This window comes from Pieris rapae, chromosome 1, assembly GCF_905147795.1.
Source record: "Pieris rapae chromosome 1, ilPieRapa1.1, whole genome shotgun sequence".
Taxonomy (NCBI): domain Eukaryota; kingdom Metazoa; phylum Arthropoda; class Insecta; order Lepidoptera; family Pieridae; genus Pieris; species Pieris rapae.
Window position 1 is genome coordinate 9,288,645 of NC_059509.1, and position 27,853 is coordinate 9,316,497.

At 32.4% G+C, this 27,853-nt stretch overlaps 4 protein-coding genes across 4 annotated transcripts; 2 read left to right on the forward strand and 2 right to left on the reverse strand.

Annotated features, from left to right (window-relative positions):
• Positions 1 to 5,167: 5,167 nt before the first annotated feature.
• On the forward strand, positions 5,168 to 7,123 carry LOC111000873 (probable methyltransferase-like protein 15 homolog). Its single transcript, XM_022270475.2, has 3 exons — positions 5,168 to 5,360; positions 5,737 to 6,009; positions 6,078 to 7,123. The coding sequence occupies exons 1-3, from the start codon at positions 5,290 to 5,292 to the stop codon at positions 7,072 to 7,074; spliced, it is 1,341 nt and encodes a 446-aa protein (XP_022126167.1). The 5' UTR covers positions 5,168 to 5,289; the 3' UTR covers positions 7,075 to 7,123.
• Positions 7,124 to 7,436: 313 nt separating this feature from the next.
• Positions 7,437 to 11,028, reverse strand: LOC111000872 (protein preli-like). Its single transcript, XM_022270473.2, has 6 exons — positions 10,816 to 11,028; positions 10,337 to 10,497; positions 10,142 to 10,249; positions 9,520 to 9,625; positions 9,229 to 9,378; positions 7,437 to 8,739 (listed from the first exon to the last, which is right to left on the reverse strand). Exons 2-6 carry the CDS (start codon positions 10,426 to 10,428, stop codon positions 8,587 to 8,589), a joined length of 609 nt encoding a protein of 202 aa, XP_022126165.1. The 5' UTR covers positions 10,429 to 10,497; positions 10,816 to 11,028; the 3' UTR covers positions 7,437 to 8,586.
• A 1,466-nt stretch (positions 11,029 to 12,494) lies between these two features.
• On the forward strand, positions 12,495 to 17,308 carry LOC111000874 (the record flags this gene model as incomplete). Its single annotated transcript, XM_022270476.2, has 9 exons — positions 12,495 to 13,083; positions 14,592 to 14,771; positions 15,303 to 15,490; positions 15,708 to 15,841; positions 15,958 to 16,085; positions 16,161 to 16,404; positions 16,477 to 16,612; positions 16,844 to 16,928; positions 17,192 to 17,308. Coding segments are annotated over exons 1-9 (1,770 nt in total), but the record flags the coding sequence as incomplete, so codon positions are not given.
• Positions 17,309 to 19,072: 1,764 nt separating this feature from the next.
• LOC111000875 (protein phosphatase 1B) lies at positions 19,073 to 27,073 on the reverse strand. The gene is made up of 4 exons (XM_022270477.2): positions 25,880 to 27,073; positions 25,000 to 25,117; positions 20,264 to 20,387; positions 19,073 to 19,900 (listed from the first exon to the last, which is right to left on the reverse strand). The coding sequence occupies exons 1-4, from the start codon at positions 26,690 to 26,692 to the stop codon at positions 19,792 to 19,794; spliced, it is 1,164 nt and encodes a 387-aa protein (XP_022126169.1). The 5' UTR covers positions 26,693 to 27,073; the 3' UTR covers positions 19,073 to 19,791.
• Between the last annotated feature and the right edge of the window lie 780 nt (positions 27,074 to 27,853).

The following is a 27,853-nucleotide window of genomic DNA, read 5'->3' on the forward strand; positions in this document are numbered from 1 at the left end:
GCATGGCGCGAGACCGACGCACAGTTACGGACTGCAGGCAGAAATGGCGGCGGAATGCGCGCGCCGCAGGCCCTAGGTGCTGTTTTCATAGACATTTTCTTTATTAGTCAGACGTGATGTTGATTGAAAAAATCATACTATAAATTCATTTATATAGTTATTTTCAGTGAAATGTTTGTGTTTTTTCTTGATGTAAAATGAAGAAACTGATGTTTTATAAAATTATCGTTAACATTAAAATGTTCGTTTAAAACACACATTATGACAATACAACGTTTGCTATGATTTCACGTTGATAAATTTTAGTATTACTTTCCTGAAGATGGGAAACTTAAAAAATTGTCCTTATTTCGCCACACTCGAATGTCTAAGATATTTTATAATATGGCTAAAATATTACAACTCTAACTATTGAGAAAGGCATTTTAGATATAGAAACAGTCATCTTAAACGTACCTTAATTCAGACAAAAGGCTCACACTTTGTGAAGCTTAGCGTCATCTTGCCAATGGCAATATTTCCCCCTAGTTCACGATCCATTGCTTTTTTTGTTATAATATGCTCCGATATGTTAAATTCATTTCTGCAATGGAAATAAATTAAGCGATACGGCAAGATAAATAGAACTATTATAAATACTTGAAAGGAGTGATCGGGAAAGAAAACGTTGATTCTTGTGAACAATGCTCTTTGAAAGTGCATAGGGAATGTTTTTTCATTCACACCTGTCATTTATTTGGGGCCAACTGGAAATATAAACAGAAGGAAGCGATACTTCGCCATTAAATTCCTGAAGCTATAAAATCCATTTTTTTTATATAACGAGCAAACGAGCCTGCGGAACGCCCAAAAAGGCAGTCATCGCGGCCCATAGACACCCATTTTTATTCTTAAAAGGTCGGCTACGCACTCGCGAGCCCTCTGGCATTGAGAGTGTCCATGGGCGGCGATATCACTTAACATCAGATGAGCCTCCTGCCCGTTTGCCCGGTTCTATAATAAAAAAAATAAAATAAAAAAACTTCGGTAAATCATAATCATACAGACACGATATATGTAGCTTGGCTTATCAGGCTGACAGAGAAAAAACCAAACTTAAAAATGGAACAGCATCGTAACTCGAGAACGCCAAGATTGGAAAATTTAGAACAGGTATTTGTCGAAGGACAAGCTGTTAATAAATAAACGTTTGTCGATAGATATGAAGTACTGATTTGGGCTGAATATTGTAATACTAATATATAAATATAAGTTTATATGTTTATATATATAAGTATTACAATATTCATATAAACTTATATAAACTTTATAATTAGCATATAAATTAAAGAGCATTAAAGGTTTTTTATTATTTAATATAGAAATAAAAAACCATTTTTACCTGCCAAGCATTAACAGATATTGCGGATCTACTAACGCCCAAACACAATAACCTATCTCAATCCAATTTTGATTTTTAATGGCCATCTGAGATAGACACCTTAATCCAAATATTAATCAAAGTGTGCCAGTAACCAATCGACGGATTGTAATAGCCATCTGTTAGGGAAAGCCAAGGGAAATAGATTATGGAGATTCAATCACGAAGCTAGTGATTGAATCTCCATAATCTATTTCCCTTTAAAGTGCGTTGTCTAGACACAAAATCATGCGGATTGCAAAAACGCATGCTATTGTAAAAACTCATGCAACGTTATTGCAATCCAGAGGTCCATTCCATTACTTATCCTTTTTATTTTTGTTTACAGTGTCATATGGGCGCAGAATGGCTTTAGAAGTGACACAAAATAGAAAACTTAATATGATCATACTCCTAGGATATTGACGGATTTGTTGCACCTTTATGAATATTAATTAAAATATAGCCACGGCCACGAAATCTATTTGTTACTTTATTATAAAATGTGTTAGGGACACAAACAGAATTAAGGCAAAAGCGTAAAGGAATCTTAAATGACTTGTATGTTCTACGCACGATAGTACAAATATAAAAGTGTGAAACCTTATCTACCTACAGAATAATACAACAAATGCATTATAGAAACATACAATATTAGAATCACATAACAACCAAGTCAGTTTCCGTAATTATATCAAGAAATTAAGACCAGTTTGTCTGCGTCTGGACGTGACGACCTCATCGCCCGCTGGTGAAATAACCTCGATTATTTAGTCAGCCCTCTCCTAGTGGGGGTGGCTTTTGTCAGTACCCAGTTAAATGGGCACTATCACAGTTGTGATACTGCAAAAACCTGCGTTTGATACATTAGATTCACCTTACTGTACGCCTTTTGTGCTGTCAGTGAGATGCCCGGAGCCCTTTCCTTTTAGACTGAGACTCGAATGTTTTTCGGATATTTTCCCCGGCTGATATTCCTACCTATCTTACCCGGGTACAAAGTGGAATTTCTTTGTGTGCCTTTAGACTGAGTCACCTCGAGACGCTAGAAGGAATGGACGTATCTAAACTCAGACTCTGGAAATGTGTCCATAGGCGGCGGTAACACTTGACATCAGGTGACCCTCCTGCCTTTTTGGCCCTATGATGTATAAGAAAAAGTTGGTATCGTCAAGAATAAGCTAACAAACTAGTCATGAGAATAGAAACAGTGATTACATGTGATTAGGTATCTAATAATGGTGGTGCAGTACAGTTAAACGAATCTTCAACAAAATCTGTTGTTGATTCCCGGCCGCGGTCACAAAGCTAAGCTAATCCTAAACATTATTCTCCTGGACGTTTAAGTTATCTGCGATTTAAAAAACCGATAGTTTATATTAGTTTATCCCCCAAGATAAAATTGTATTTTAGTAAAGAAAAACCTATCGTGTATTTCAAATTCATAATATGTAATAATATTCATAACATTCCATTAGTATTGAATTTTACTAACATAACTTTTACACATATTAATCGGGTAAAAAAGTCTTCTCTTTAAACACGCGGTTTTTACCATTAACACTTATTATGATGTGTTCAATTTAGGTTTAAGAATAACTTGTTTTCTCTTAAGAATTGGGGTTGGACTTTGAAATCTTGTACACGAATTTGATGATACTGAATATGTAGATGTCCCTTGATTGGAACACCTCCACGTGATTTTCGCTGCAGGAGATGCGTCTAAGTATTTAATTTATTTTTAAATTTATGTAATGTATATTTAAACAAACCGTCCATTTTCCACTTTTCTATTCGTTATTAGAGATGAGACATTCTGCATAAAAATCGTTTTTTTAATTAATCGCTTGTTTTTTAGTATGAAAAATCTATGAAAACCAATAGTTAAAAAAAACAAAATAACAATAAATAAATAAAAGTTAATTCTGAACAATAACCCTGTTTTTAATATGTCTCTCTTCCCTGTCCAAGTAAAGTACCTATCCTCCCCTGTGCATTTTGTCTCTATCCTGTACTGAGTATTTACCCTGGTCACTTATAAAACGAGATAAAACCAACAAATTGACTAGCCACTTTGTGAACGTTTTCAACTTAAAAGTTTCCATAAAAAATGTATACTTACGTAAAAATATTAAAAAATGCCATGCCGTCACTTCATACAACATATTATCTCTTAACTTATTTACACCCATTAGCTAATTCTTACTACAAAAAAGTGTTTACTTACTTTATTTCCAAAATGTTATATTCAAAGAGTACACAAAACCGAATCAGAGCGTCCCACTATCCACGTGGTCTTGTCTGCTCTACCGCTAGAGTGTATATAAAAAAATCGAAGGCGCGGATAAAGAGCAACCTTCTACCGGCTGTAACAAAGCACAGGCATTATGCAAGAATAGTCAGAGACGACCAAAAAGCCAAAACTGCGGAAGCTTGAATAAAATGCCTGTGCTTTGGTAAGCAAGTGTGGAGCCGCTGATTTCCCGCAGCGCCGGAGCTGTCAAAAAAACAATTATTATCTATTGTTCAGCTAGGCTGTTTCCGGCGCGTGAAAGTGGTTGGGGGTTTTTATTCTAAACGTTAAAATTTGAAAAATTTGAAATACTCGACAAATATAAAAATTAATACTATTTGTTTGCGATGTCCCTGTATATTGGAGTGTAGAGGAACTTCTAAAAATACTTAGAATAAGACGTTTGAATCGCAAGGTGAAAATCAATGACTCAGTTTCTTGGAAATACTTGGAATCAGTGGTAATAACATTTGATGGGCAAGTTTTACAAAGAAGGATTTTCATATGCTAGGCCTATTTATCGTACGATATCTTTTGTCTTTAAACAAGCAATTCTTGAAAATTTATATATATATATATATATATATATATATATATATACGAAAAATACGTCTACCATAAACAAAGTTTCCCGCTCTTTTTTCGAAAAATTGTGATTGAATGTAGACTCGCAAATGACAACAGAGTACAGACAGATGTCAGTTCTCATATGTAATTTGTCAACCGTCAAGTTAGTAAATAGGATATACCAAGAAAATATTCTATTCTACTATTATTTGAGATTGTATTATTATGAAGCCAAATTTAGGAGGTAGTATATACCTTTACTACTGTTAGTGACTTCCGCGATTATTTATATTATACTAACTAAATAGTTCGGGAAAATGTTTTGTACCGTTCGTAATTCGTTTCGTTCGCTTTGTCACTTTTATTGAAGAATTACCATGGCAGATAGTTAATCCTAACATTGACCGGGAAGCAATTATGAACCATTGGCGTGTATCAAGTACGATTCATATCAAGAAAATAGTCAGTACAGCTTAGAGCTCATCGGTAGGCCGATTATACTGTATATTTTTGGGTGTAAGTATTGAAAATAAAGAATGCTGGTGGAAATTTAGACTTAGCAGAGTTTCCTTACGATATATTTTATTACCTTTGAGTAATGCCGGTGTAGAAAGAATTTTTAGCGTGATGGGGACGGTGAAGATAAAATTAAGGAACAGAATGCAACTACCCATGCTGATGATGCTATCCTTAGAATTCGAACCCATATGAATGTCCACCCAGATGAAACAGAATCTTCCTAAAGTAGAAATTATGTATAAAGTATAAATACAGTTGAAATTAAATATACGCAGTAATGTTATTTTTAATTTTAAATTTCGGCTCCACTATAGGCAACAGATCCTAAAAATCGGCTACATTGGCCTGGCCTACTCATGCTGTAAACAATTAACAATTGCAATTTCAGTTCCGGTGTCGTTGGCAACACTGTTACATAAATTAAAAAATATATATAATACAGAAAAGAAAACATTAGTTCTGACTAATTATTATTTATTAATTAAAGGGAAAAGATGCTAGGCGTATAGCAATGACAACGCAGTATAAAAGATTTACGAGGTTAATAGCTAAGTGGCCAGTGGACAGCAACAAAGGTGATAGGTTAGTATTCTTTTCCTAGAGATTTTTATAAAGATTTATTATAAAGGAATCGGATGAATGTCCAATGGAGTAAAAAAGTCGTTTGATATCTTAAATTGATGATGATGTCTTAAAGGTATACTGCAATCACTGCACAATTTTGCCATTATGAAGTGACTGCAACTGCTGTGTGTTTAGAAAAACTAACGAATATCTTTTCATAATGAGTTCATCAACTATTGTCGCTGACAATATTATCCCTATTGAAAGATGGACTATTCCATCAGTTCCTGGTAAAAAATTAGTTTTGTCACTTACAAATTACTACATATTTAAATCTTATATTTCTGTAAATGGTTCTTCTTAGTAAAGATTACATTATTTTTTTATTGTTTAGGGACCTCGGTAAACTGATTCGGGATACAGTAAAGAGTGCCTTTGAATTGTCCAACTCACAGGATCTTAACTCAGAGTTTTGCAATCAACAGTACAATTCATTGAATAAATTAGCAGACAACTACTACAAAAAGAAATACAAGAGAATAAGACAAAGTTCTGCGACAGGTCTAAGTATCGAAGAGTGCAATATAATTCTTTCTAATGAAGTATTAGATTATTTAAAAGAAGAAAATAAAAGTTTCTTTCGGAAAATCTTTCAAAAGGATTCAAAATGATTTTCAAACATATATTTCAACGGCCGGGTATCCACAATCGGCGATTCTCCTCAGAAGTGAAGACATTTAAAAACCATACACCTGTTTTGCTAGATGAAGTTCTAAAATATCTTCAACCTGGTGATAATGAAATTTTTATAGATATGACATTTGGGGCTGGTGGACATTCAAAAAAAATTCTGAAATCCTCTAATTGTAAATTAATTACATTAGACAGAGATCCTAACGCTTATGAAAAGGCAGTTAAACTAGCTGGAAAGTTCCCAAATAGAGTGACGCCCCTTTTAGGGAGATTTAGTGAATTACCAAGTTTATTAGAAAAAAAAGGCATTAAACAGTCAACAGTAGATGGAATACTATTTGATTTTGGTTGTTCATCTATGCAATTAGATAATGGAGACCGAGGTTTTTCCATAAGTAAAAATGGCCTGCTAGATATGAGAATGGATGCTGGTAGGGATCCTAATCAAATCACAGCAAGAGAAGTGTTAGCCACAGCCAATGAAAATGAACTATACAAGATTTTTAAAGTTTATGGTGATGAAAAAAAAGCAGCAAAAATTGCACAAACAATTATTCAAGCAAGATATATGATCAAAAACATTGATACCACTCAGGAGTTAGTAGATGTAGTTGATTCTTGTTGCCCTAATGAATTTCGTTTAGATAAGCTTCAACGACCACAATCAAATGCTACAAAAATTTTTCAAGCCCTTCGAATATTTGTAAACAATGAACTTAATGAATTGAATTATGGTATGGTCTTAGCTAAATACTATTTAAAACTTAATGGTAGATTAATCACAATATGTTTTCATTCTCTTGAGGATACAATTGTCAAACGTCATATAGCAGGCAATATTGTGAATGAAACAGCCAACCCTGTACCTTTAAGATACTTAAACCCTTTGTTAGTACAAGATCAAGACACAATCAATCATTTTTTGAATACCCCATGGAAGCAATTGCATAAACATGTTGTTATCCCAACTGAAGAAGAAGTTTTACGAAATCCTAGAAGTAGAAGTGCTAGGTTGCGAGCTGCAATCAAAATTAAGTAAAAAAATAATTGTATTTGTGAATAGTTGTAGTAAAGATGTATTATATTTATATTGTTTTGTTTGAATATTTACAATTATGGTAGAAGCATTAGTAGTACTAAAAGAACACTTCTCATGCATAATATACAAAAATACACAAGTCATAAACCCCAACTGTGCTGTAAAATTGTCCATGGCATGTGTTGTTCATGTTGAAATTAACCCATAAATCATCATAATTTGCCTATGTTATGCAGGAATAATAATCCTATGAGAATAAAAAGCAGGAAATGCTTTAACAAAGCAAATTATTACAATGTGCTTTTGCATTCATTATTAGCATAACAAAGAGTAAATGGATGGTAAAAAAAATAAGAATACAATTGTGTGTTTATCTCATATATTTGATTATATTTTGTTGATTTCATACTAACAAGTAATTTAAAAAAAAATGCTGTTATCACTGAGGATGCAGCAGTTGAGTTTTGGTATTTGTATAACTTCTACTACATTACAGGAAAATTATTGCTTATTCAAATTCAATGCTTTTATATTCATTATAGTTATTTTAATTGTGAATATGATATCAAATTAATGACATATTAAACAATTTAAATGCATTAAATAGAATTCAAAATTTAAATAAATAAGATCTGTTTTAAACATTACATTCACATATTTCCTTTAAAAATAGCACTAATCCATTGGAATGTTGTTGAAATACATATATTCAACACTTACAAACAGCAGTTGCTTGAGGCAGTGGGAATTTCAGCTATATTTACAAATTATTTTTCCAACCATTAGGAAAAATAAAATTTTATAAGAAAATATTAATACATAGTATCTATTATCTTTCATTAAAAGCATTGATTTTCAAGCATTTTGTTACTATACCTATGCTAAATAATATATTCCATTTTTAAACATATTTATATAAATAGTTTAAGGGCAGCAATAGCATGATTAGACAAATACATCTATTACTAATCATTATAACTATTTTATGTCAGAAGATTTAGGATAAATTATCATATATGTTGACTGACAGATTGACATTGTTAAATCCTAACTACACTATCTTATCTCTCTTCACTTTACAAATATTTAAAATTATACAAAATTTATAGAAAACCCATTTTTTGGAGAACTTAAAGAGTGCCTACTATAATGTTGATGTGAGGGTTATCCACCAGATGGTACCAGAGCTAGTAAAAAATAATAAGTATTATGGTTTTCAAAAAATCTTTAGATGCTAATGCTTTATTGACCTAAAGAGAAAAAAAGGAATCATTTTTCTGAAAACTAAACATATAAACAATGTATGTTTTAAATTTGAGAATATGAACATTTCTTTAAATAAGATTAGACTGCATTAGTATCATATATGTAGTTAAGTTTGAATTATTTTTTCAGTGTTATATTTGATGTTGTAGTAAATTATAATTTTATTACAAATAGATTTATAATACTAAATGAATAATTTTTATCAAGTCCTTTGTACTCCAATATAGCCTCACGGCATTAGTCCTGTTATGTTCTGTTAACAGAGGACAAGACGTTTGCCTTAGCTCGGTCAGTTGCTGCTGCTGCCGCATCACGCATTTCTTTGAGTGTATGGGACACTGTGTGTTGTGGTACTTGACGCGGAAACATATTGCTTAGTACATAGTTAAAACCATTCACCTGGAAAAACAAAAAGAATATCCTGCATTCAACACTCTCTTGACATAGGCATATCAACTCGCTAATAGATACAAACTAAGTGATACTGACATGGATCTATCAACTTTACTTATTTCCTAAAACTACCTGTAGCAAGTAAATTGATAATATATATTGATAAGCCCTTCTTTACTATTTATCTTAATTATGGGAGTCTTCATTTTGCTATAAAGATTCTACTGCCTTATTCATAAATAATAAATCAGTAGTTATACCATAACAGAGTCAAGGTGCAATTCAATCTTTAAAAAAGTTAACTGCACTATTATATCCAGTATCCATCACAGTTTATATACAATTTGACAGAAAGACAAAACAGTCAAAATTACATACTATTAGACAAATTTTACTTTACAGAACATGATTTTGCACTGTCTCACCAACAAAAGACAGAATAAATAATCAGCAAAACAAACATGCCCATTCTATCGACATAAATCTACAACTCACCATCTGTGATGCATTCTTGCGGAAACGGTCAACTCCAAATGCCCGTATAGCACGAGAGAACCCAAATACTTGTGAGTCAACCCATGCAGACCTAAGTGCCACCGTTTGAGCAGCACCTGATGGCCTGTATTCTACCCGTTCAACCACACTCTGGAAGGAGAACATATATTATCTGTATCCAATTTAATTTTAAAGTACTTAAACTTCATAATTGTATTTATTTAACAAATTGTTATAAAAAGTTAACATGTAAGGTCACTTCATGAGTGCTGTATTATATATTATACTGACCATAACTTTGGTATAGCCTAGATTTCTTGTGTATGTGATGAGAACTTTCTTTTCAGGATCTACAATACTTTCCTCAATAATTTTCACAGACTTTGCATTAAAAAATCTGAAAAGTAAATATTTTTTATATTGTCATCTGTCAAAAGTGGAAAACTTTATATTAATAATGTAAATTTACAGTTGTTAACAAACAAAATTTAGCAATATCAAAGACATTTACAGAATCATACAGAAGAATGAACAAATATCAAATTTATATAGTAAAAACAGTAATATTTTTATTTATTTATAAAACCTTAGACTTAAAAAAGTATTGATTAAATTAAGTGTTTATGCAGATTGAACTATGCATTATTGCTAACTACTCTCTTACTTTCAGGACATATTGCTTAAAATTAAATGTTCATAATATATTGAAAAATGAGCATACTAAATTTCTTATATTAGATACATTTATTTATAAGGCCAACTTATCACTTGTAATAAAAATCTGAGAATAATATTACATGACTTATGATACCATAAATTTAAATGTAAGAATTTGATTTTATTACTCAAAACCAATAATTACTATAACAAAAAATTCATATGGCAAATTATGTTTTCTTAAATTTAAGCTTACCTTTCTCCCCATTTTGGAACTCTATTAGTTTTAGTTAACAATCTTTTCGTGTACAGACATCCATCTTTAACATATCTACTCCAAGTATCTTCAGATAGAACATGTGTGCTGAAAATATATATCTTTAATAGTAACTTGCTTTCTATTTGTCATTAAACATATTATAGTTCACAATCCACAAAATATATTATATACCTTTGTGGATTAGGATATCTCCTCCAATATCCTAGTGCAACTTGATCCCAACTAAAGTTGAAAACAGTTGTGTTTTCGTAATATCTTGCCATTATAAAATGTACCAAAATGGAGAATTGAAACAAAAGAATGACCTTACTGCATCCTGATTAACAAAGCACCTGTTAACAGATATAATATATTTTTTTAAAGTATCTATTACTATAACATATATAAGGAACAATGTCAAATTAAGTAATGATTACTACATACAAATTTCCATCATTTTCAGAATCATACTACAAAAATAAATTACCTTTATAACTTTGAATCATGAATGTAAACTAAAAAACCTTGAAAGAGGCATGTTGTCTGCATTGGTTATACAACATGTTTATTAGATTAAATACATTTAACGAAAAATAGTTATGTAATGTTTTACATTATAGTCGTAACTATATTTGTGACCAAAAATATGTATCAAAATAAATAAGATTTACCTGGACTTATATTTCTTAGCCGGAAAAATAAAACTTGTTTTTTTCTACTTTAGTGCCCGTGGACGATAATTTCTAGTAAGACTTATTTAATTAAAACAATTCAATGTACTTGAAATATTAATCCATAGTTATTATTTCTCAAATTTCTGATATTCTAAAGTCTAATCAGATAAAAATATTATTAAGTAATCAATATGGAATATTATTGATAATTTTTTGAGTTTGAAAGTTGATATCATCAGTCTACATGCCAATTGCCAACTACAACAGAATTTTACCCTAGACATTAAATTTCCCTAAATATAGATTAAAATCAGAGTTTTTGTTGTGGTCTCGGTTTGAAAAATTAAAAAACATGCACATAGTTGGACTAAATACTGATATAACGATCGTGGAGAACAATAGTTTTTTTTAATGGCCAATATTTTAGTTACAGCCACGCATAGTTTATATGTGGTCGTTTGTTGCTTGGGGTCTAGGCTTAATAAAATTTTTAGAGAATTGTGCAAAGTTTGAGAGAAAATAATTCTTGCAACCTTCTCGGGATTCCTCCTTAAGTTATGGGGAAAAGGCTACAGATTTTTTTTATATAAAATAGGGGGGCAAACGAGCCTGCGGGACGCCCAAAAAGGCAATCGTCGCAGCCCATAGATACCCATTTTTAGTGGAGAGTACTTTTTACCCTTTAAGGGAGGAGTGGAAGTCTCATGGAAGAGCCCCGCCGGAAGTTGATTCCATGGTTCGCTAGTTCGCAAAAGAAAATGCCTTGTGAAACGGATTGTGGAAGATTTCCAGTCATCAAGGTGATGTTGGTGAAATTAAGTATTCACACGGCTCGTACGATGCTCAAACGAGGCAGGAGGGATTATCTCAAACAATTCTCACCGTAGTACAGTTTATAGACAAAGCAAAGGGACGCTATGTCCCTGCGTAGAGAGAGAGAATCAACCTGATCAGCTAGTAAGACATTGGACATTAATAATTCGACAAGCCCTCCGCTGAATTTGATCAAAGGGAAGAAGCTGGTATTTGTGAGCACCGGCCCAGAGATGTAAGCAGTATCCCATATGAGACCGTACTTGAGCCTTGTAGAGCTGCATACGTTGTGCCTCAGTGAAACACTGCTTAGCCCCAAAACACCCAGATTTTCCTTCCAGGTGACTGCAGAATTAGACATCTTTCGAAATTACTAATTACTTATCTACTACATACTAATTGTATACTTTAACAATTGTTATTTGTTTTTTTTTTGAAGAAATGAAGCTACCCTCGACTAAATTTGTGTAGGCAAAATCCTCGCTTCCCTTTCACGCCCACTTCAGTTCAGACCGTATACTATATTATCGTATATTGAATATTTTATTCATTGTTAATATAAAATCGCATTGTGCATTGTTAATATAATTGATTTTATAGTAACAATGCACTTAATTTTGTTTAGAATCCAAAAAAATAAAAGCAAGACTGGCGATGCAACAGATTTTAATTAGTGACGTTAAGTGTCCATCTGGCATCTTGTGTATTCTTCCCACTTAATTCATTTTCTCCTCTGTCTTAGCAGATTTCAGCAGTAGAGCATTTTAATTTTTAAGTCGTCTCCAAAACGTTTATGTTATACATTATACATGGTAAGACATATCCTATCAAAGACTACAATGTAAATTGACTTTTTGATTTTTTCTGCCAATTGTGGGATCACTTTAGGAAAAAATGAATTTTTACAAGAATTATTTACAAAAAATTAGGAGATGGACTCTCGAAAGTGTTTATCTTATATTACATGAAGACATAGTACCAAAACTAAAACATTATGTAAAACTTATATGCTGTACTGAATTTAAGGATGGGTCTTACCATACATATTATGGAGATTTGAAAAAAATTGTTAATAGTTATTCTTTCCATTGGATCGATGTTATGGATGAGTCTATCAGAGTAGTAGATAAACTCTGTTATAATATTAACAAAGAAAAGCTTTTACATTTAATGGAACTTACAATTCACTTACATCAAGCGAAGCAAGTTGATTTCGTTAGGAACTTCCTACCAATCGAATCAGCTATTGAAAAACAAACATATGAAGAACTAGAACGCATGTATAATATTTCTATGGATAAATTGTTGAATTTGAAAGAAACACTCCAATCCCTCGATACGCAAGAAAGAGTTGAAAAATTTGTCAAGGAGCACTTCTCACTATCGCTAAAAAATAAAAACAGCATTTTTGCCTTTACATACGAATATATTGCATTAGCACTGGCTAAAAACGTTAGTACTGTCATTTAAAATAGCTTAGTCATGGTAAATTAGTATTTACATCATAATTATGTTCCTTACAAAACTACTACAATACCTAGAACTAGATTATTCTAACCGTCTTGACTTCCCAGTTGCACTTGTCGATGTTGGTGTTCAAATTTTAAGGAAGTTATTAATTTAGCATGTCGTAAGGTCGATTCTGTTATTTCGTTACAAAAAAGGTATAAACAATTCTTAACTATTTCTGAAGTCTGAGCTTATATCTTATTCCTGATTGATGATCTGCATTGTCAAGTCCCATTACAGTGCATCTAAGGATACGATCAATGTTATATTGCAAGTTAAAACATTTATTGTTATGCGGACGACAGCGCTGGGGATACTCTTTACACTGGCCGGGCAGGTATTTCTCGGGCAGTTGCCGATGAGTACCGGAACAAACTTGGGTCTGAATTCGAAACTCTACAATGTGGAGTCTCGACCTGGGGTAGACTAAACCTAGTCCAATATAATCCCATGTAGATAAGAGCTTGCGCGTTTTCCTCTAAAAAAACAAAACAGTTGTTGTTTTTTATTTCCTCTTTTCGAACTCGACACTCTTCCTAAAGCCACAGCCAACATCGGAATACTTGGGGTTGACATATCGAACGACGTTCAGTTTCGCGGTCATTTGTAGGGGAAGAGTGAATAAGCTTTCAAAAGGCTTGGTGGGCTCAGCAAGGCAAGACGGTACTTTCACTCCGGGCCACCGCTTGCAAACTGTATAAAGCGCAAATTTGGCCCCACATGGAGTTCTGTTCTCACCTCTGGGCGGCGGCTCCCTAGTACAAGCTCCTTCCATTGAATCGTACACAACGAAAAGCAGTTCGAATCGTCCACGACCTTTCCGTTTTCCAGCGGCTTTATCGTTTGCGTTGCGTAGAGATGTAGGGTCACTCTGCATTTTCTACCGTATTTAACATGGAGAGTTGTTAGGATGAATAACTGCAGCTAAATTTCAACATCAGACGTCCAGGAAGAACACGAAATTGAGCGTTTTTCAAGGCAGTTTTAGCCGCGCACCACCACCATATGGAACAAGCTGCTCACTGACGTATTTCCGAACCAATTCGACTTGGGTCCTTCAAGAAAAGAGCGTACCAATATATAGTAGACGCACTCGCGAGCCCTCTGGTGAGTGAGCACGGGCGGCAGTATCACTTAACATGTGGTGAGCCCGTTTCCTCCCTGTTCTATAAAAAAAAAGATTTACAGTCAAGACAACTAAATATTATCCTTTACTACTGAGATATTTCCACATAACTGTAAATGTTCCATAAAGTCACTGGTGTAAACTAAAATGTGTTAGTATTTTTTTCAATAGCCGTGTAATGTAATGTAGCTTAGATACTCACTAATTATACACAATGCATAGTCTACGCTAAGGTATAGTTATTATTTTAAACTGTTAACGATCAAATTATAAAATTTTACGAGAAAATTATCACTTATATTATATATATTTATACTTCTGATAGATTGAACGAATTCGAGTCAGTCTAGAAGAAATTAACAAACGTGTAAGCTCAAACCTATGTAATATTCAAGATGAATGCAATGCTAGCCTTACCAGTCTTCTTTACCAACTTTATGACAAGAATAAAGAACACATGACTATATTTAGGCAAGATATACGTTCATCTTTGGAAATCGCCGAGGTAACTTTAAAAACGTTCTATTTCATTAACGCGAGTATTAAAAAAACAATTGCGCTTTGCTTGCGCGTGCAACCTTTTATGTCTCGGCCAGATGTCTGTAATGTGATCGTTTGATTTTTGATTTATATATAATATATATAGATTGAGCTATCTGTGCCCGACACCCCTTCGACTTTTTGGGTCTAAGGCACGCAGTTTCCACATGATCTTTGCCTTCACAGTTTTAAATACGTACACGGTCAGAAAGTCCTTTAGTACGCAGCCGGGGTTAAAACCTCCTTCCACGACCTCAGAAAACACTGTATAACGTAACGTATAACGTACACTGATACCACTAGGCCAACGCTGCTCTGCTCTGTAGGAGTATTTAGAATTTGAAGTAATGTTAATCTAAAAGCATTAAAAAATTTACGGATTAAAATGCTGCAGGCAATAGAACACTTGAAACGGTTGTTCATCACGTTGTAAATTTAATTATTATAATTGCTGAAATAAATAACTCAACAAATTTTTAACATATGTAATTTAAAGGTTCAACGAAGTATAACAATAATAAAAGACAAAATTGAGGACTCTAAGCATGTTCCAACAGAGCGGCTAAAAGAGGAAGTGGCCTATTGGCGGGAAAAAGTTAAAGAATTTTATGTTATCTACGACACAATAAAAAAGTTAAATGCAGAGAGAGATAATTTGACAGCTGCTGAAATTACTTACATAGAGTACGTTCAAAAATTTGTACTTGTATGTAATTGTAGTCTAATATTCAAACTTTTTAAGCGTAATGTAATACATGTATGAATACAATATCATATATTATATATTGTATAAACACAATTCATAGAGATATACGTTTTCAAGGTACCTATCCAACGTTGAGTTCTACTTTAGCAAGTTATTGATAGCTAAAGTGGAACTTAATGTTCATATAAAATATAGGGTTTTAGAGAATCCAGAGAAAACATATGAATCTTCAGATCATTTAGAGTTGGGTCAGCGGCAGCGCTTGGAGCGACTTCACAAATTGAGGCTCAATGCTGCCAAATCGCTTTTCACATTCTTCAGCGTGAAAGGTCCGTGTTAGATATATTAATTCACATATTCTGTTCACATACTTTCCGTAAATAAATTATTGTTTATTTTAAAAAAAATATATACTGTATGGTATATGTAAATATGTTCTTCGTAGGCCCGGACCGAAAATTCTATAGTGACCGAATCGGTACATATTACGTGGACGACTATGGACATAAAGTTTACTTCTATGATTACGGGCTGAACATGTTTCATGTTGACTGTAAAGGAAAGTTTGTTGACGTAAGCGTTATATTTGGTAATAAACAATTAAATTTTTAATAATTACGAATGCAATTAAACAGTTGATAATTTTAGCTACAAACTAATGAAAACGATCTTTACTTTTATGACTCTTATGGCCGTTACACGATTATAAATGGCGAAAAATTATACCAAGTTGCACCATGTAGTAGTCTCTATAAGTTAGAGAACGATGTTAGAGTTAAAGTTACAAAGGACTGCGGTCACTCAGACCGACCTAACAACGAGTGTAAAATGGAAGTTAAAGATCCGTTAGACTTTGAAATACTGCCGAAATCTAAACCGGTTGATAAAAAAGGTGACGTGTTTTATTATTCTTTCACGTTTAAAAAAACTGTTGGCTTGACTAATGTAATTCTGGTTTCTGCAGAAAAACTTGATACAGACACTGTTAATTACCTATGGAACAATTTTGGGCACATTTTGCCAGACGCATTATATGATGTTGCAAAAGCACAACCAAAGAATCCTATTCACTTCTTGGCACATAAGCTACTTTACCACAAGTGAGTTTCAATTGACAATTACTATGCATTATCTTATAAAACATTTTGCTGGAAATCGTGTCAAGACCTCGGGTTCTTTACGCGCAGTATGCCTTAATAAGATAATGTGTGTAAGTAAAAAAAAACATAGGTACTTACCAAAATTATATAATATCAATCATACCGGTGATGGATGCTCCTGAAGTGTCAGTTAGTTTATTTTTAAAAACATTATAATTTAATGTGAAACAGGTATAGACGCACTATAACTGAGATTGATAAGGAGAAACAAAAAGCTCATGAATATCGTGAGCTCATATTCAGAAAACGTGAAGAGGTGACGCAATTTAATTATTTTTAAAGTATTATTTTATCCTCTAAATGATTATTCCATATTTTTTTAATTATGTATATTGTGTTTAATAGATCAGTTAGTACTGATTTAGATCAGTACTAACTGATCTATTAAACACAATGTAATTTTTTTAATATAAGGATACTAGTCATCCTCACTTTTACGATAACTTTATGGTATTTTATGTGACGTGCCCTATCATCTTATCAATTTCTATATTAATAAAAAAATATAACACATTTCAGAAAGCAAGAGAGCTTGCAAAGAACTGGAGAGAGAAGCAAGTGAAACCTTCCAAACCCGAGGCGTCAGATGCTTCCGAGGAATGGTTTGCTTTCGAAACTTACGTCGCTACGCAGGAGTTTATTAAATCATTAGAAAATTATAGCAAATAAATGCTTTTGTTTTAATAATTTAATTTTTTTCTTTGTCATTTCATACTCAGTTATCGCGGTTATGTAAAACCTTCGTATGTTTTCAACGAAATATGTATTTATTTCATTAACTAATTGAAATTAAGTACGATCTCATATAGATCACCGCTCACATTTCTGGCCTGGTGCTCCCAATTACTTCTTCCTTTTGACCAAATACAGCTAAGGGCTGTCGAATTTCTAATCTCTAACGTTTTACTGATCGGCTCCATTCTTTCTCTACGGACAGACATTGTGAATTCTACAAAGTGTACTATTGAGTGTTCTGAAGAGTTCATTGGGTTGATCTGTTCTGCCTCGTTTCAAAACCGTGCGAGCCGTAAGGATTTAAAGATTAATTAGCATCAGCTTCCATGATGCGAACTAGCGAGCTTTAGAATTGACCGGGAGTCGTTTAAAGAGAATACTCCTCCCTCAACGATGACTGCCCTTTTTGGGCGTCCCGAAGGCTCGTTTCGCCCTATACTATATAAGCATTTTATCTATGTAAATAAAAAGCCAGGCAAAGGTACGTACAGGTATTTATTTATTGTTCAAGCGTCTACAAGATATAACGAGACACACGCATCGACTTTCGATCGAAAGCGAAATTAAAATAGAAAACAACGAGACAACTACAACCGACATTAGCATAAAATAAAAGAAAAAATCTACCTGACATGTTCGCTTTAAATTATTCAAATTTCTCAGTATTAAAGCTCACTGCCCAATACCCCGCGTTTCGCTGCCTGTCTTCCACATGCGCATAGCATAGGTATCAATAACATTAGGTTCACTACCTAATGTTATTGATATTAATCATATATCGGGACACAAACCAATGATTATCTAAAATGGTGAGTGGTGGTACAGCCCAAACAATTCTTACTTCAAACGTGAACGAAACGTCCAATATCACGATGCCAATCGGAAAAAAGTATTTAAGTTTAGTTTCTAATATTCTATTTAAATTTGGGAAATAAGAATAGATAGCTGTACATTATACAATATACATTTTTCACTAATTCACATTTAAGAATCTAATATTCCACTCGAGCAGGTACAAAAGTATTTTTTTTATTTACACGCAAGAGGAAATATAACTATGGGAGTAATCTACAGGTTTGTAAAGGTTTGAAATCAAGAATATCTCGCTTGAGTGAAATTTTTAATTGAAAAATTTAGTCACATTCGATATGGTTGTATTTAGTGTTACCTCTAAGTACAAAATCAATTTAAATCAAACTAAGACAATATGACCTGAGATATTAAAGCAAAGATTATTAAAAAAAATAAAAATACTATGTGTTCCAATTCTGAGTTTTACTAAGCTAAATTACAACTATACGAAACATTTGGATTTGACTATGCAGTTATTTTATTTACAGATAAAAAGATACATGTATCATAAATTCGCCTGCCTTTTTGAAACACCATGCCGAAAAGTTAGTTTATAAGTAAAACAGTAATTTAAATAATTCTATATTATATTACGATGGTTTAGACATTGTAATGTAGATACACAAAGACTGAATTATTAATTTCGATGTTTAAAAAACTAAGTAAATCGGCTTAGACAAGTCATTTAATTGTAAAATACCAGTAAATTGATAGGTACCATAAAATATTTGACAACTATTATATGTATGTATATGTAAATAGTTTTATTGATTAATAATTTATGTTTCTATTTTACATCTAATATTATGACATTTATGAAAGTCAAATTACTAACAAAAAACTACCTACGAAACGAAAACAAAAACCAACAAATCAAAAAAAAATTCGTGTGCTGTCATAAAATATAGAATATTGTTTTGGGAATTTGTGCCACACAAATTAATCATGTAATTTCTTGCTTATATTGCCGTGGAGGGTCGTTTTATTATTAAGAGCGCACGCAAAATTGTCTATGACCAACCACAGCATAGAAAATCATTGATAAGAGTATAAAGACAACATACATATTAACGTACCATAGACATCGCGATCGTTACAAAAACGATTTCTATCGATAAGAATTTTAAAAGTATCGATCGGTGAGCTGCTGCAATCCCGCATTCATAAAAGGAGTCTAACTCTATGTACAGTAAGAAATGTTACCAATTTAAATTTGGAACGCATAAATTGGCATAGACATAGTTAACCAATAATTAACACACAAATTTCAAATGCCATAACTATATCATCTTGGCGGGTAAAGAAGACACTAGACCCTAAGAGCAACCACATACCTACATCTCCAAACTTAATTTATTTTTAAGGTTTTTAAATAATTAAAAGGATTAGAACTTTTATAATATAGTAGTTATAGTGTAAATAATTAATTGTATAAAATTTATATTTGAAAAGGCTATTGAATTTGACCAGCAAATGTATATTGTTATAAATCAGGTAAATAAAATGTAAATAAATGGTTGCTAATTTGGTGCCTAGTTTGAACCCAGAGATTCTGCGATCTCAGTCTGGCAGTCGAATGTCTCCGAGCTGTCAGTGTGCTCCGGGTAGAACTCTCTGTAGATTTTGTCCAGTAATCCTTGCCTGAAAATAAAAATTATTATTACAATATTTAATGTTATAAAAACAAGAAATTTTTATGTAGACGATAACAAGGACTGAATTCATTTAGTTTTTCTTTCGTATATAAATTGCCTACATTTCGCAGTACTTTATTGACTGAAGTCTAGCAATTATTTCTTATTTTAATTTATGCCGGTAAAGTGAACACTACAAAACAGAATAATGATGACATGAACCTGACGATGGAATGAACCTGAATCGAAACAATATCATATTAATTAATTTATACATCATATAATTAATTTCCGTCAATTTCAAACGAATTAGAGGCTTAAGAAGGGTAAAGAATTTCATAAATAAAATAAAAAGGAAAATTCAACATACTTAGCAGCTAGGCCGCCTCCTGGTGGTAGGCCTGGGATGTTTTCCTCCACCAACTGTTTAAGAACTCGTGAGAAACGCGAGGTGGCGTCTTCGTCATCTGCACCGGCGTTGGCTTGAATAAACGCTGCAATATTATACGAGGATTTGTAATTTTTTAACATTGACTTGCACTAAAAAAATCTTTACTTTTTCTTAATCATCTATCGGATCGAAAAAGTAACATAACATTAAAAGGTTTAGGTACGTAATAATATACACTAAGTAAAGTTTAGCCGCTACATGTTGAAACTAAAATAACTTCTCAGTGTTAGTACCTTCTAAAGAAGGATATAAGAACTACGCCAGACACGCTACGAGTTAAACTGGCTTAAAAGCCACGAGCCTACTATAAGTACGCTTACACCCTTCAAGGTATACAAAATCTTTAACTGTTCTATAAAAAAAATACGTTTTGTCTGTAATATAAAATATACCTGATACTTTCATCAATAAAATAAGCCGATATCCTTAGCTGATGTACTAAGGCTGCTAATTAGTAAAAATAAAAAAACCTACATTCCAAAAACTCTAATACGCTTTAGTGTCAACAAAATATTTTAAGAAAGCCATTATTTTATGTTCTTCGGTAATATTTCTTTGCACTCCCGAGACACGAGACGACGCAAACGAGCGTTAAAATAACATACGCCGTTATACAGTGTCTAATCATTGTGCATCAGTATCACACGGTACAAAGCAATATACTATGTTAATGGATATTACGACATATAGCGTACATAAATTTTGTTTCATTTTTATGGTTCTCCTATTAATAATAAACTATTTCGAACAAAATGTATTGTGCACACCAGACTATGCCTTTATCCGACATTAAAACCAGGTCTGTAATATTTACGTGTTTATTTTGGCAGCATTGCGAGTAAATTAAACATAACTTTTATCGTACATACTGAAGGTTAAACCTAAGTCGCTAGCTAAAGATTATTTCAAGGTGAAGAAAAACGTGTATTCGCAACTCACGTTTTCAAGACTCATTAAAACTTTGAAGTCGGTATTGTGCGGTTCTTTAAATAATTCATTTGTTTTTATTTTACTGCAGAAAATTTCTAGAACACTTGTTATCTTAAAAAAAGCGACATGCATAACATTAGTGCGCATATAATCTGCAATATATCGTTAAACGTGCAATCGATAAGCCTTAGGAAATAAATGACCATACGTCACAAATCAACTAGGCTGCACCGTGTTTTGAGTACAGAACATCGGTATACGTGAGAAGCACCACACGTTCATTGCTTTAACCCTCCGATGTTATTTCCCCGCCAATTTAAATTAATTTACAAAAGGGGGCAAGGACCAAAGCAATGAAACGATCCGTTCATTTTCAAATATTTAATTGGATTAAGGGTACATAAAATTTTCAATAGAGTATTAATGTTTACGAGAAAACAATACGTATCATATTTTTAATGAATACATTAGTTTGTACTTAATATCTAAACGTATCTGAGTGGTATTGATAATCTTTAATTAGATGAATAAAATGAAAATTTTCCAATATAGAAATTGAAATAGCAAATTTTTTTTAATATAGAAGTAGTTTATTATTGTAAAATATGGTCTTTTATGATGTATGTATACGTTAGTCTGCGGATTCTAATTGCATAAGGTTAATACTTACTGACTAAGAAGATCCTATATAACTATTTTGAATAGCAAATTGCTATGTTCCCATATCAATCAAAACATTTAGATTTCGTTTTTTATTTATTTCTGCTCTCTAAATCTTTATTAAAATCAAGTATCACTTTAATCAAATTTAATTGATAAATTAACCACAAAAATATGTTTTCGGTACAGTCCCTATACGGGAATAAAGCAATATTGCAATTTTTTCTCCTATTGTCAAAATGTAAACATAATTACAACACGTTTTAAAAAAACAATAGATACTAATCAATAAAATATATCTATGTAAAAACATAACAGGTAACAAAAATATAATTCGTTGGTATATGTATGTGGTAACATAACGTAAATATTGTAGATACTAAATAAAAATATCATTAATATCAAAACAACTTAAGATAAACAAAAAAAGGCTTTCAAAAAATATATACTATATTCAATTAATTATCCGTAACTATGTGAATTCTAATTCATTTTTTCACACCTACTATATCAGATTTATAATAATGATTTTTGCTGTGTGGAATTGTTTAATAGCTGGTACCTTATATACAGTATATATATATCTGCAAATTAGTTTAAGTATCTACCGTATAGTATGACAAACACAACAATAACACACTCGAGCATAATTATAAAATAATAATATAATTTAATAATATATAATAATAAGCATGTAATAAGTGCTTCCTAAATATTCTGAATAAATGTCGAATGAAAACTTATCAAACGCTTAAGAATCGTGCAAGGTTTATACAATAAGCCAAGACATACGATCATTTATTAACGCCAACACAATGGGAAAAACAAAAGAAAATCATATATATATAACTGCGTAATTCATCAAAAATCCCATATTTCCGTATCAGCGAATTCTGATTAAAACGAATCTTTGTTTAATCATAAACATCTATGTAGGAATCCGCCAAATGTCTATTAGCGCCTACGAACGAAATGTTACCTAAGCTCCAAAAAACGGTGGGGACGGTGTATGGGCCCAATAGTAGAAAAATGGTAGTTTATTAGGTCATATCATGACAATGTCAATGTAAACCAGCATACACTGCTATAATATGATTTGGCACTTTTATTACGGCGTGAATGAAACCTCAGAATAATCTTATTTAAGTATGAGATAATGGTAAATCGGCTCTGACGCGTAAATAAGTAGGTTATAAAGCATACAGCTGCAAGCAACTTAGTATTTTTAACGGATGTGGTATGAAAATAAGATTGAACCGCTGCTAAGAACCGATGCGTTATGCCTAGTATTTTTCGAGTTTTCACTATGTATAATTTGAGTTGGATAAACTAATATTAACTATTTTAGAGAAAAGGATCGTTTAGAATCTAGATTAAATAATTGACGAGACTACACTACGTATTTACGGGATAAAACACGTAGGTATATATTAAGCCTAGTTAAACTACCTAATTTTTTTATTGCACCTTTATATAAACTCTTGTTAACCGGTAGATATATGGCACAAAAAAAGTCCTTTACAATTGCATAATCCTTACACAGATAAAATTTATAATTATAGATTAATCTCCAAAGCCACAGCGTTATCGAAATATCATAGACAGAAATGGTCTTTAATAAAGTGAACACATTATTATTATACCCTTGAATCATTGCATACACAAGTGTAACATTTATTATATTTTATAATAAATGTTACACTTGTGTATGCAATTGTATATTTTAATCATGGGACTTTAAGTATAAGGATTTTATATATAAATCACCCTTATATAATAATATATACTTATCAAATATTAAGGCAATTTTGACACACAGCACTTATTTGCCAGATACATAAGATAAATAGATGGTAAAATGGTGTTGTGTATAATCTAAAATTGGTTCTACTCATAATCAACTTATTTATGTTCTAAATTCTAAAATGTATTCTATATATATGAGTACTCTAAACAGTTCTCTATGTTCTATTCAGTTTCATTGATTCTGTAAAATAAATAGTCCTACAATATGTAGTATGTATGTATTATGAAACATGTCTATCTAAAATGCAATCAATGGTACTTATATTTTGTACTAACATTTTCCCTACCATAATAAGTTACTTTTGCAATAGTTTCAGAAAAGGGAGAAACCTGATGAAAGTATAAGATAGTAAAATAAAGATTAGCTTTCCCTTTTTCTAAATATAATAATTAAGAATCTTTATTCTAAATAAATTAGACTATTTGAATATATATGTACTTTGGAAATGTCTTAAACAAGTTTGATGGTTTAATTAGTTTACAATTTTAGTAAAGCTTTTGTAAATATCAATTTCCGCCTTACTGTTTTATATTGGGTAGAAAGTAAGGAAGAACTGATTACATAACTCTTGGTCATAACTCACAGTGAAGGGAGTTTTATGTTATAAGATTAATATTAGTTATTTTCTAGACTAATCCCTGCTTTATAAGTGTAAGTGAAGGTAAGTGTAATACCAATCTGTACAGCTTAGGTCTCTGGTCTCTCTATTCTAAAAATAAGCTAGTTTAGCTGCTATGTTAGGACAAAAAAGTACAAGGTTCAAATTATCTACTTAATAGAACATCTTAAAAAAAAGTTTAGTTTAAACCTTCATATACCACTACTAAAACATGTTTTGAAAAAAACATTTAAAAAGTTATAAAAAGGAGTCTATTAGCAACAAAAAGTTGCTGCTGCCAATTATAATGACTGCTAGACAAACTCACATATATCAAAGGCTTTATTTAGAGGTACTTTTATGGATTCACTTTGGAAGGGACTTTCTTTTTTTGAAAAATAGCTTTACCTGAGATAGCATAGACCATAACCTGCCAATCCAGATAAGAAATAATCATCTAAAAAATAAATATTTTCCACAACAAACGCTACAAAATTACTCCTATAAGGTTCCCTACTTGTGTATGGCACACAATATTTGCACAAATGAAAGACTAGTTTTATCATGCATTAGGATTACTAGCATTGTTCTGTTCATTTGTTTGTCCATCTGTACGTTTTTTTGGTGCTTGGCACGCATGCAATAGTGAGTGATAACAACCTGTGAGCCTTTGTCGAAGTGTTTCATCAAGTTCTCGGTCAGCACGCTGAGCTTCAGGATCTGGCTTTGGTGCAGCAGGGAACACAACCAGCACAATGCTCATGTTATCTTTGCTCCCCTGAAATTAGATAAAGGTCAAGTAGAATATTTTATAATTTTATTGTCATTATTGTATAATATAGAATATGTGATATAACTATTTTTAGCAGCATATAACCTGGCATTCTCCTATAGAATATATATATATCAAAGGTTATATTTCCTATATTGAAAACTGTGTAGTAAATTTCAACTAATCTCATCATGATGAAAAAATTAAAAATAATACCACACTTACATCATTCTAAATTAACTTAATGGAGCTTGCTATGTACCAAACCAAATAAAGGCTTAAAAGTTTTAACCATATTTATTAACCAATTTTAGATAATAACTATACACTTCATCTTATTTAAAAATTAGTCTTTGTTGGGTTCTTCATTATTTTAGCAGCATAAAACTTCAATATGATATAAAGAATATTAAATTGTCATTAGAATATAATTACCAATTATATTGCAGAAAAATGAATTATTTCATATGCTACTGAAACCAAAAATGTTTACAAATAATAATTTCAGTAGAATGAAGAACATGAATTGGGGTGTGTTTAACCTTCACTGGTATGTATGCTTGTGTAACAAATGAATCCTTACATTAGCACATTAAGATTAATACTTTAATTAAATAAAATTGTTGAATGAAAAAAAAAATAGAAACTCAATCTTATGTTATATGCAAATCTTATGTTGTATATAAAACCACAAAGTGATTTAATTATTGGAAATAAGCATGCCTTATACTTACAAACTAGAAATAAATATCAGTGTGATGTATTTACCTTATAGAGACAGGTATCAATGACTTGATTGGTGATAGCAACAAGGTCATCTGTTAATTGGAGTAGTGAATGTACATATGCACAGAGTGCTTCATTACTCATGACATCCCATACTCCATCGCAGGCCAGCACCAAGAACTCGTCTTCAGACTCCAGTCGTTCATGACATGATACTTCAGGCTCAGGGGAGACAAGTTGCTCGCATGGTCCACGGTCCAACACCTTCTTATATTCATAGTCACCCAAAGCACGAGACACTGCTAGACTCCCATTGACTCTCTGTATCATAACTGTACCTCCTGCTTGAACAATACGCGATTTTTCCGATGGTAACTCAGGTTTATGGTCGCGTGTCGCAAATATTGGTGCCCCATTTCGGGCTAAAACAGCTCGGGAATCTCCACAGTTTGCTATATAAATCTGTTTAGGCGATACAAACGCGCAGACTGCTGTCGACCCAGACTTCTCTACTCCATTTGACAGATCCGGTAATTCTCTCATTTTTTTATCGAGATCAAGAAACCCGGCGCGTATGGCCTCCGCTATATCGTCCCGTCTAAACTCCTCCGTTTGTAAGATACATTCTAAAAGATTGTCTGCACAATGCGCGGACACTCGGGCACCCGCGTGGCCATCGAACACAGCGAAATACGACCAATCTGACAACGTTCCATTCAGTGTTAGTTGAGCGTGGTGAGCATCTTCCATCTCCACGCGCCAGCCCTGCATTGACGCCACGCCATAGCGCAGACCGTTACCTTCCCCGTTCTCATTGTATTTCTTAGTCTCAGGTTTGTTTAAAAAAGCCCCCATTCTGTTACCCTCCTTAATGATTCACTAACCGCACATACTTTCTGCACCATCAGGCACTTAAATTAACTGATCGAGCAATAGCGTAATAGGATAAAAGTAACACCGAACGCAAGATACGACTATGATCTCGTCTCACAGAAGAAACCTCACCAGACTGTCAAATGATCAAAAATTTTAAATCTAAATAAAGCTTTTTGAATCGCTTGTACGTATGAGGATCACTGAATTTATTGCACAATACACAAATGTATATTGTATAAATGCAAAAATTGTAGAACTAAGAACTGGATGACAAATCGTATCCTTTACTAAATAGTTCGTATTTCGTAAAACGAAAATGTATCTCAATAGAATGAATAGCGGTAGCGGACATAAATAGCAATTGTCTATGGAACATTTTTCAATCGCATCGGCAACAGAGCATGCTAATATTATTATATTTTTTTTTATAAAATAACCGCAGACCAATAAGTCAAACCTATCGGATACTCCTAATTATTGGAGGTTTATCGTAGGGTGTTGTTTTATATTATAGAAGTAATACAAAAATAACAAAGGCTTATTTCTTGTGAACGCATGAGACCGTTGCGCACAAAACATGCTTTTGGTCTGTACTACCAAGTTTTTAATCTACAAGACAAAATACTTAATATACTAATATAATCGATAACTGTATCAATAGTGATATACATTATAATACTGCTTCAACATTTCATTCAAAATAATTAACAGTATACCATAGTAACATTTAGCTTTATGCAAATTAATTCATTTCACATAACCTAACAAGAACTAAAGGTGAATGAGTCCCGCGTTTAAGTCTAATCGATAAATCGTTGTAATTAATAGACATCAAATGTGGTTGCATTATAATATATGCAGCGGTATGGTCATCTGTGATAAAAATCTCTTGAAGTGCCATTTTATACAGTGACCAATTCTCTAATCCAGCACAACAATCATAATTATTAAATAAGTTGTTACTACGAATTATTTTTAACCGACTACACAATAACAAAAAAATTAAAGGCTCGATGTGTAATTTTTGTTGATAGTTATATGATTAGTCTTGATGCCTTATCTGTTGTATGACTGTGTACAGTACAGACAATTGACATACTTTCCGCTTCACAACTTTCGTTCCATTTAATCCAGTGTTGC

Bases quoted from the DNA above. Each gene is read 5' to 3' on its own strand.
- LOC111000873 (XM_022270475.2), top strand. From the start codon at position 5,290: ATGACAACGCAGTATAAAAGATTTACGAGGTTAATAGCTAAGTGGCCA. The intron at 5,361-5,736 runs GTTAGTATTCTT...TTTATTGTTTAG, and splicing joins GACAGCAACAAAGGTGATAG to GGACCTCGGTAAACTGATTC. The intron at 6,010-6,077 runs ATGATTTTCAAA...AGAAGTGAAGAC, and splicing joins ATCTTTCAAAAGGATTCAAA to ATTTAAAAACCATACACCTG.
- LOC111000872 (XM_022270473.2), bottom strand. From the start codon at position 10,428: ATGGCAAGATATTACGAAAACACAACTGTTTTCAACTTTAGTTGGGAT. The intron at 10,250-10,336 runs GTATATAATATA...ATATATTTTCAG, and splicing joins AGATATCCTAATCCACAAAG to CACACATGTTCTATCTGAAG. The intron at 8,740-9,228 runs GTGAGTTGTAGA...TTGTTTTTCCAG, and splicing joins GCAAGAATGCATCACAGATG to GTGAATGGTTTTAACTATGT.
- LOC111000875 (XM_022270477.2), bottom strand. From the start codon at position 26,692: ATGGGGGCTTTTTTAAACAAACCTGAGACTAAGAAATACAATGAGAAC. The intron at 20,388-24,999 runs GTTGTTATCACT...ATAATATTGCAG, and splicing joins ACTTCGACAAAGGCTCACAG to CGTTTATTCAAGCCAACGCC. The intron at 19,901-20,263 runs GTATGTTGAATT...TTTTATTTTCAG, and splicing joins GGAGGCGGCCTAGCTGCTAA to GCAAGGATTACTGGACAAAA.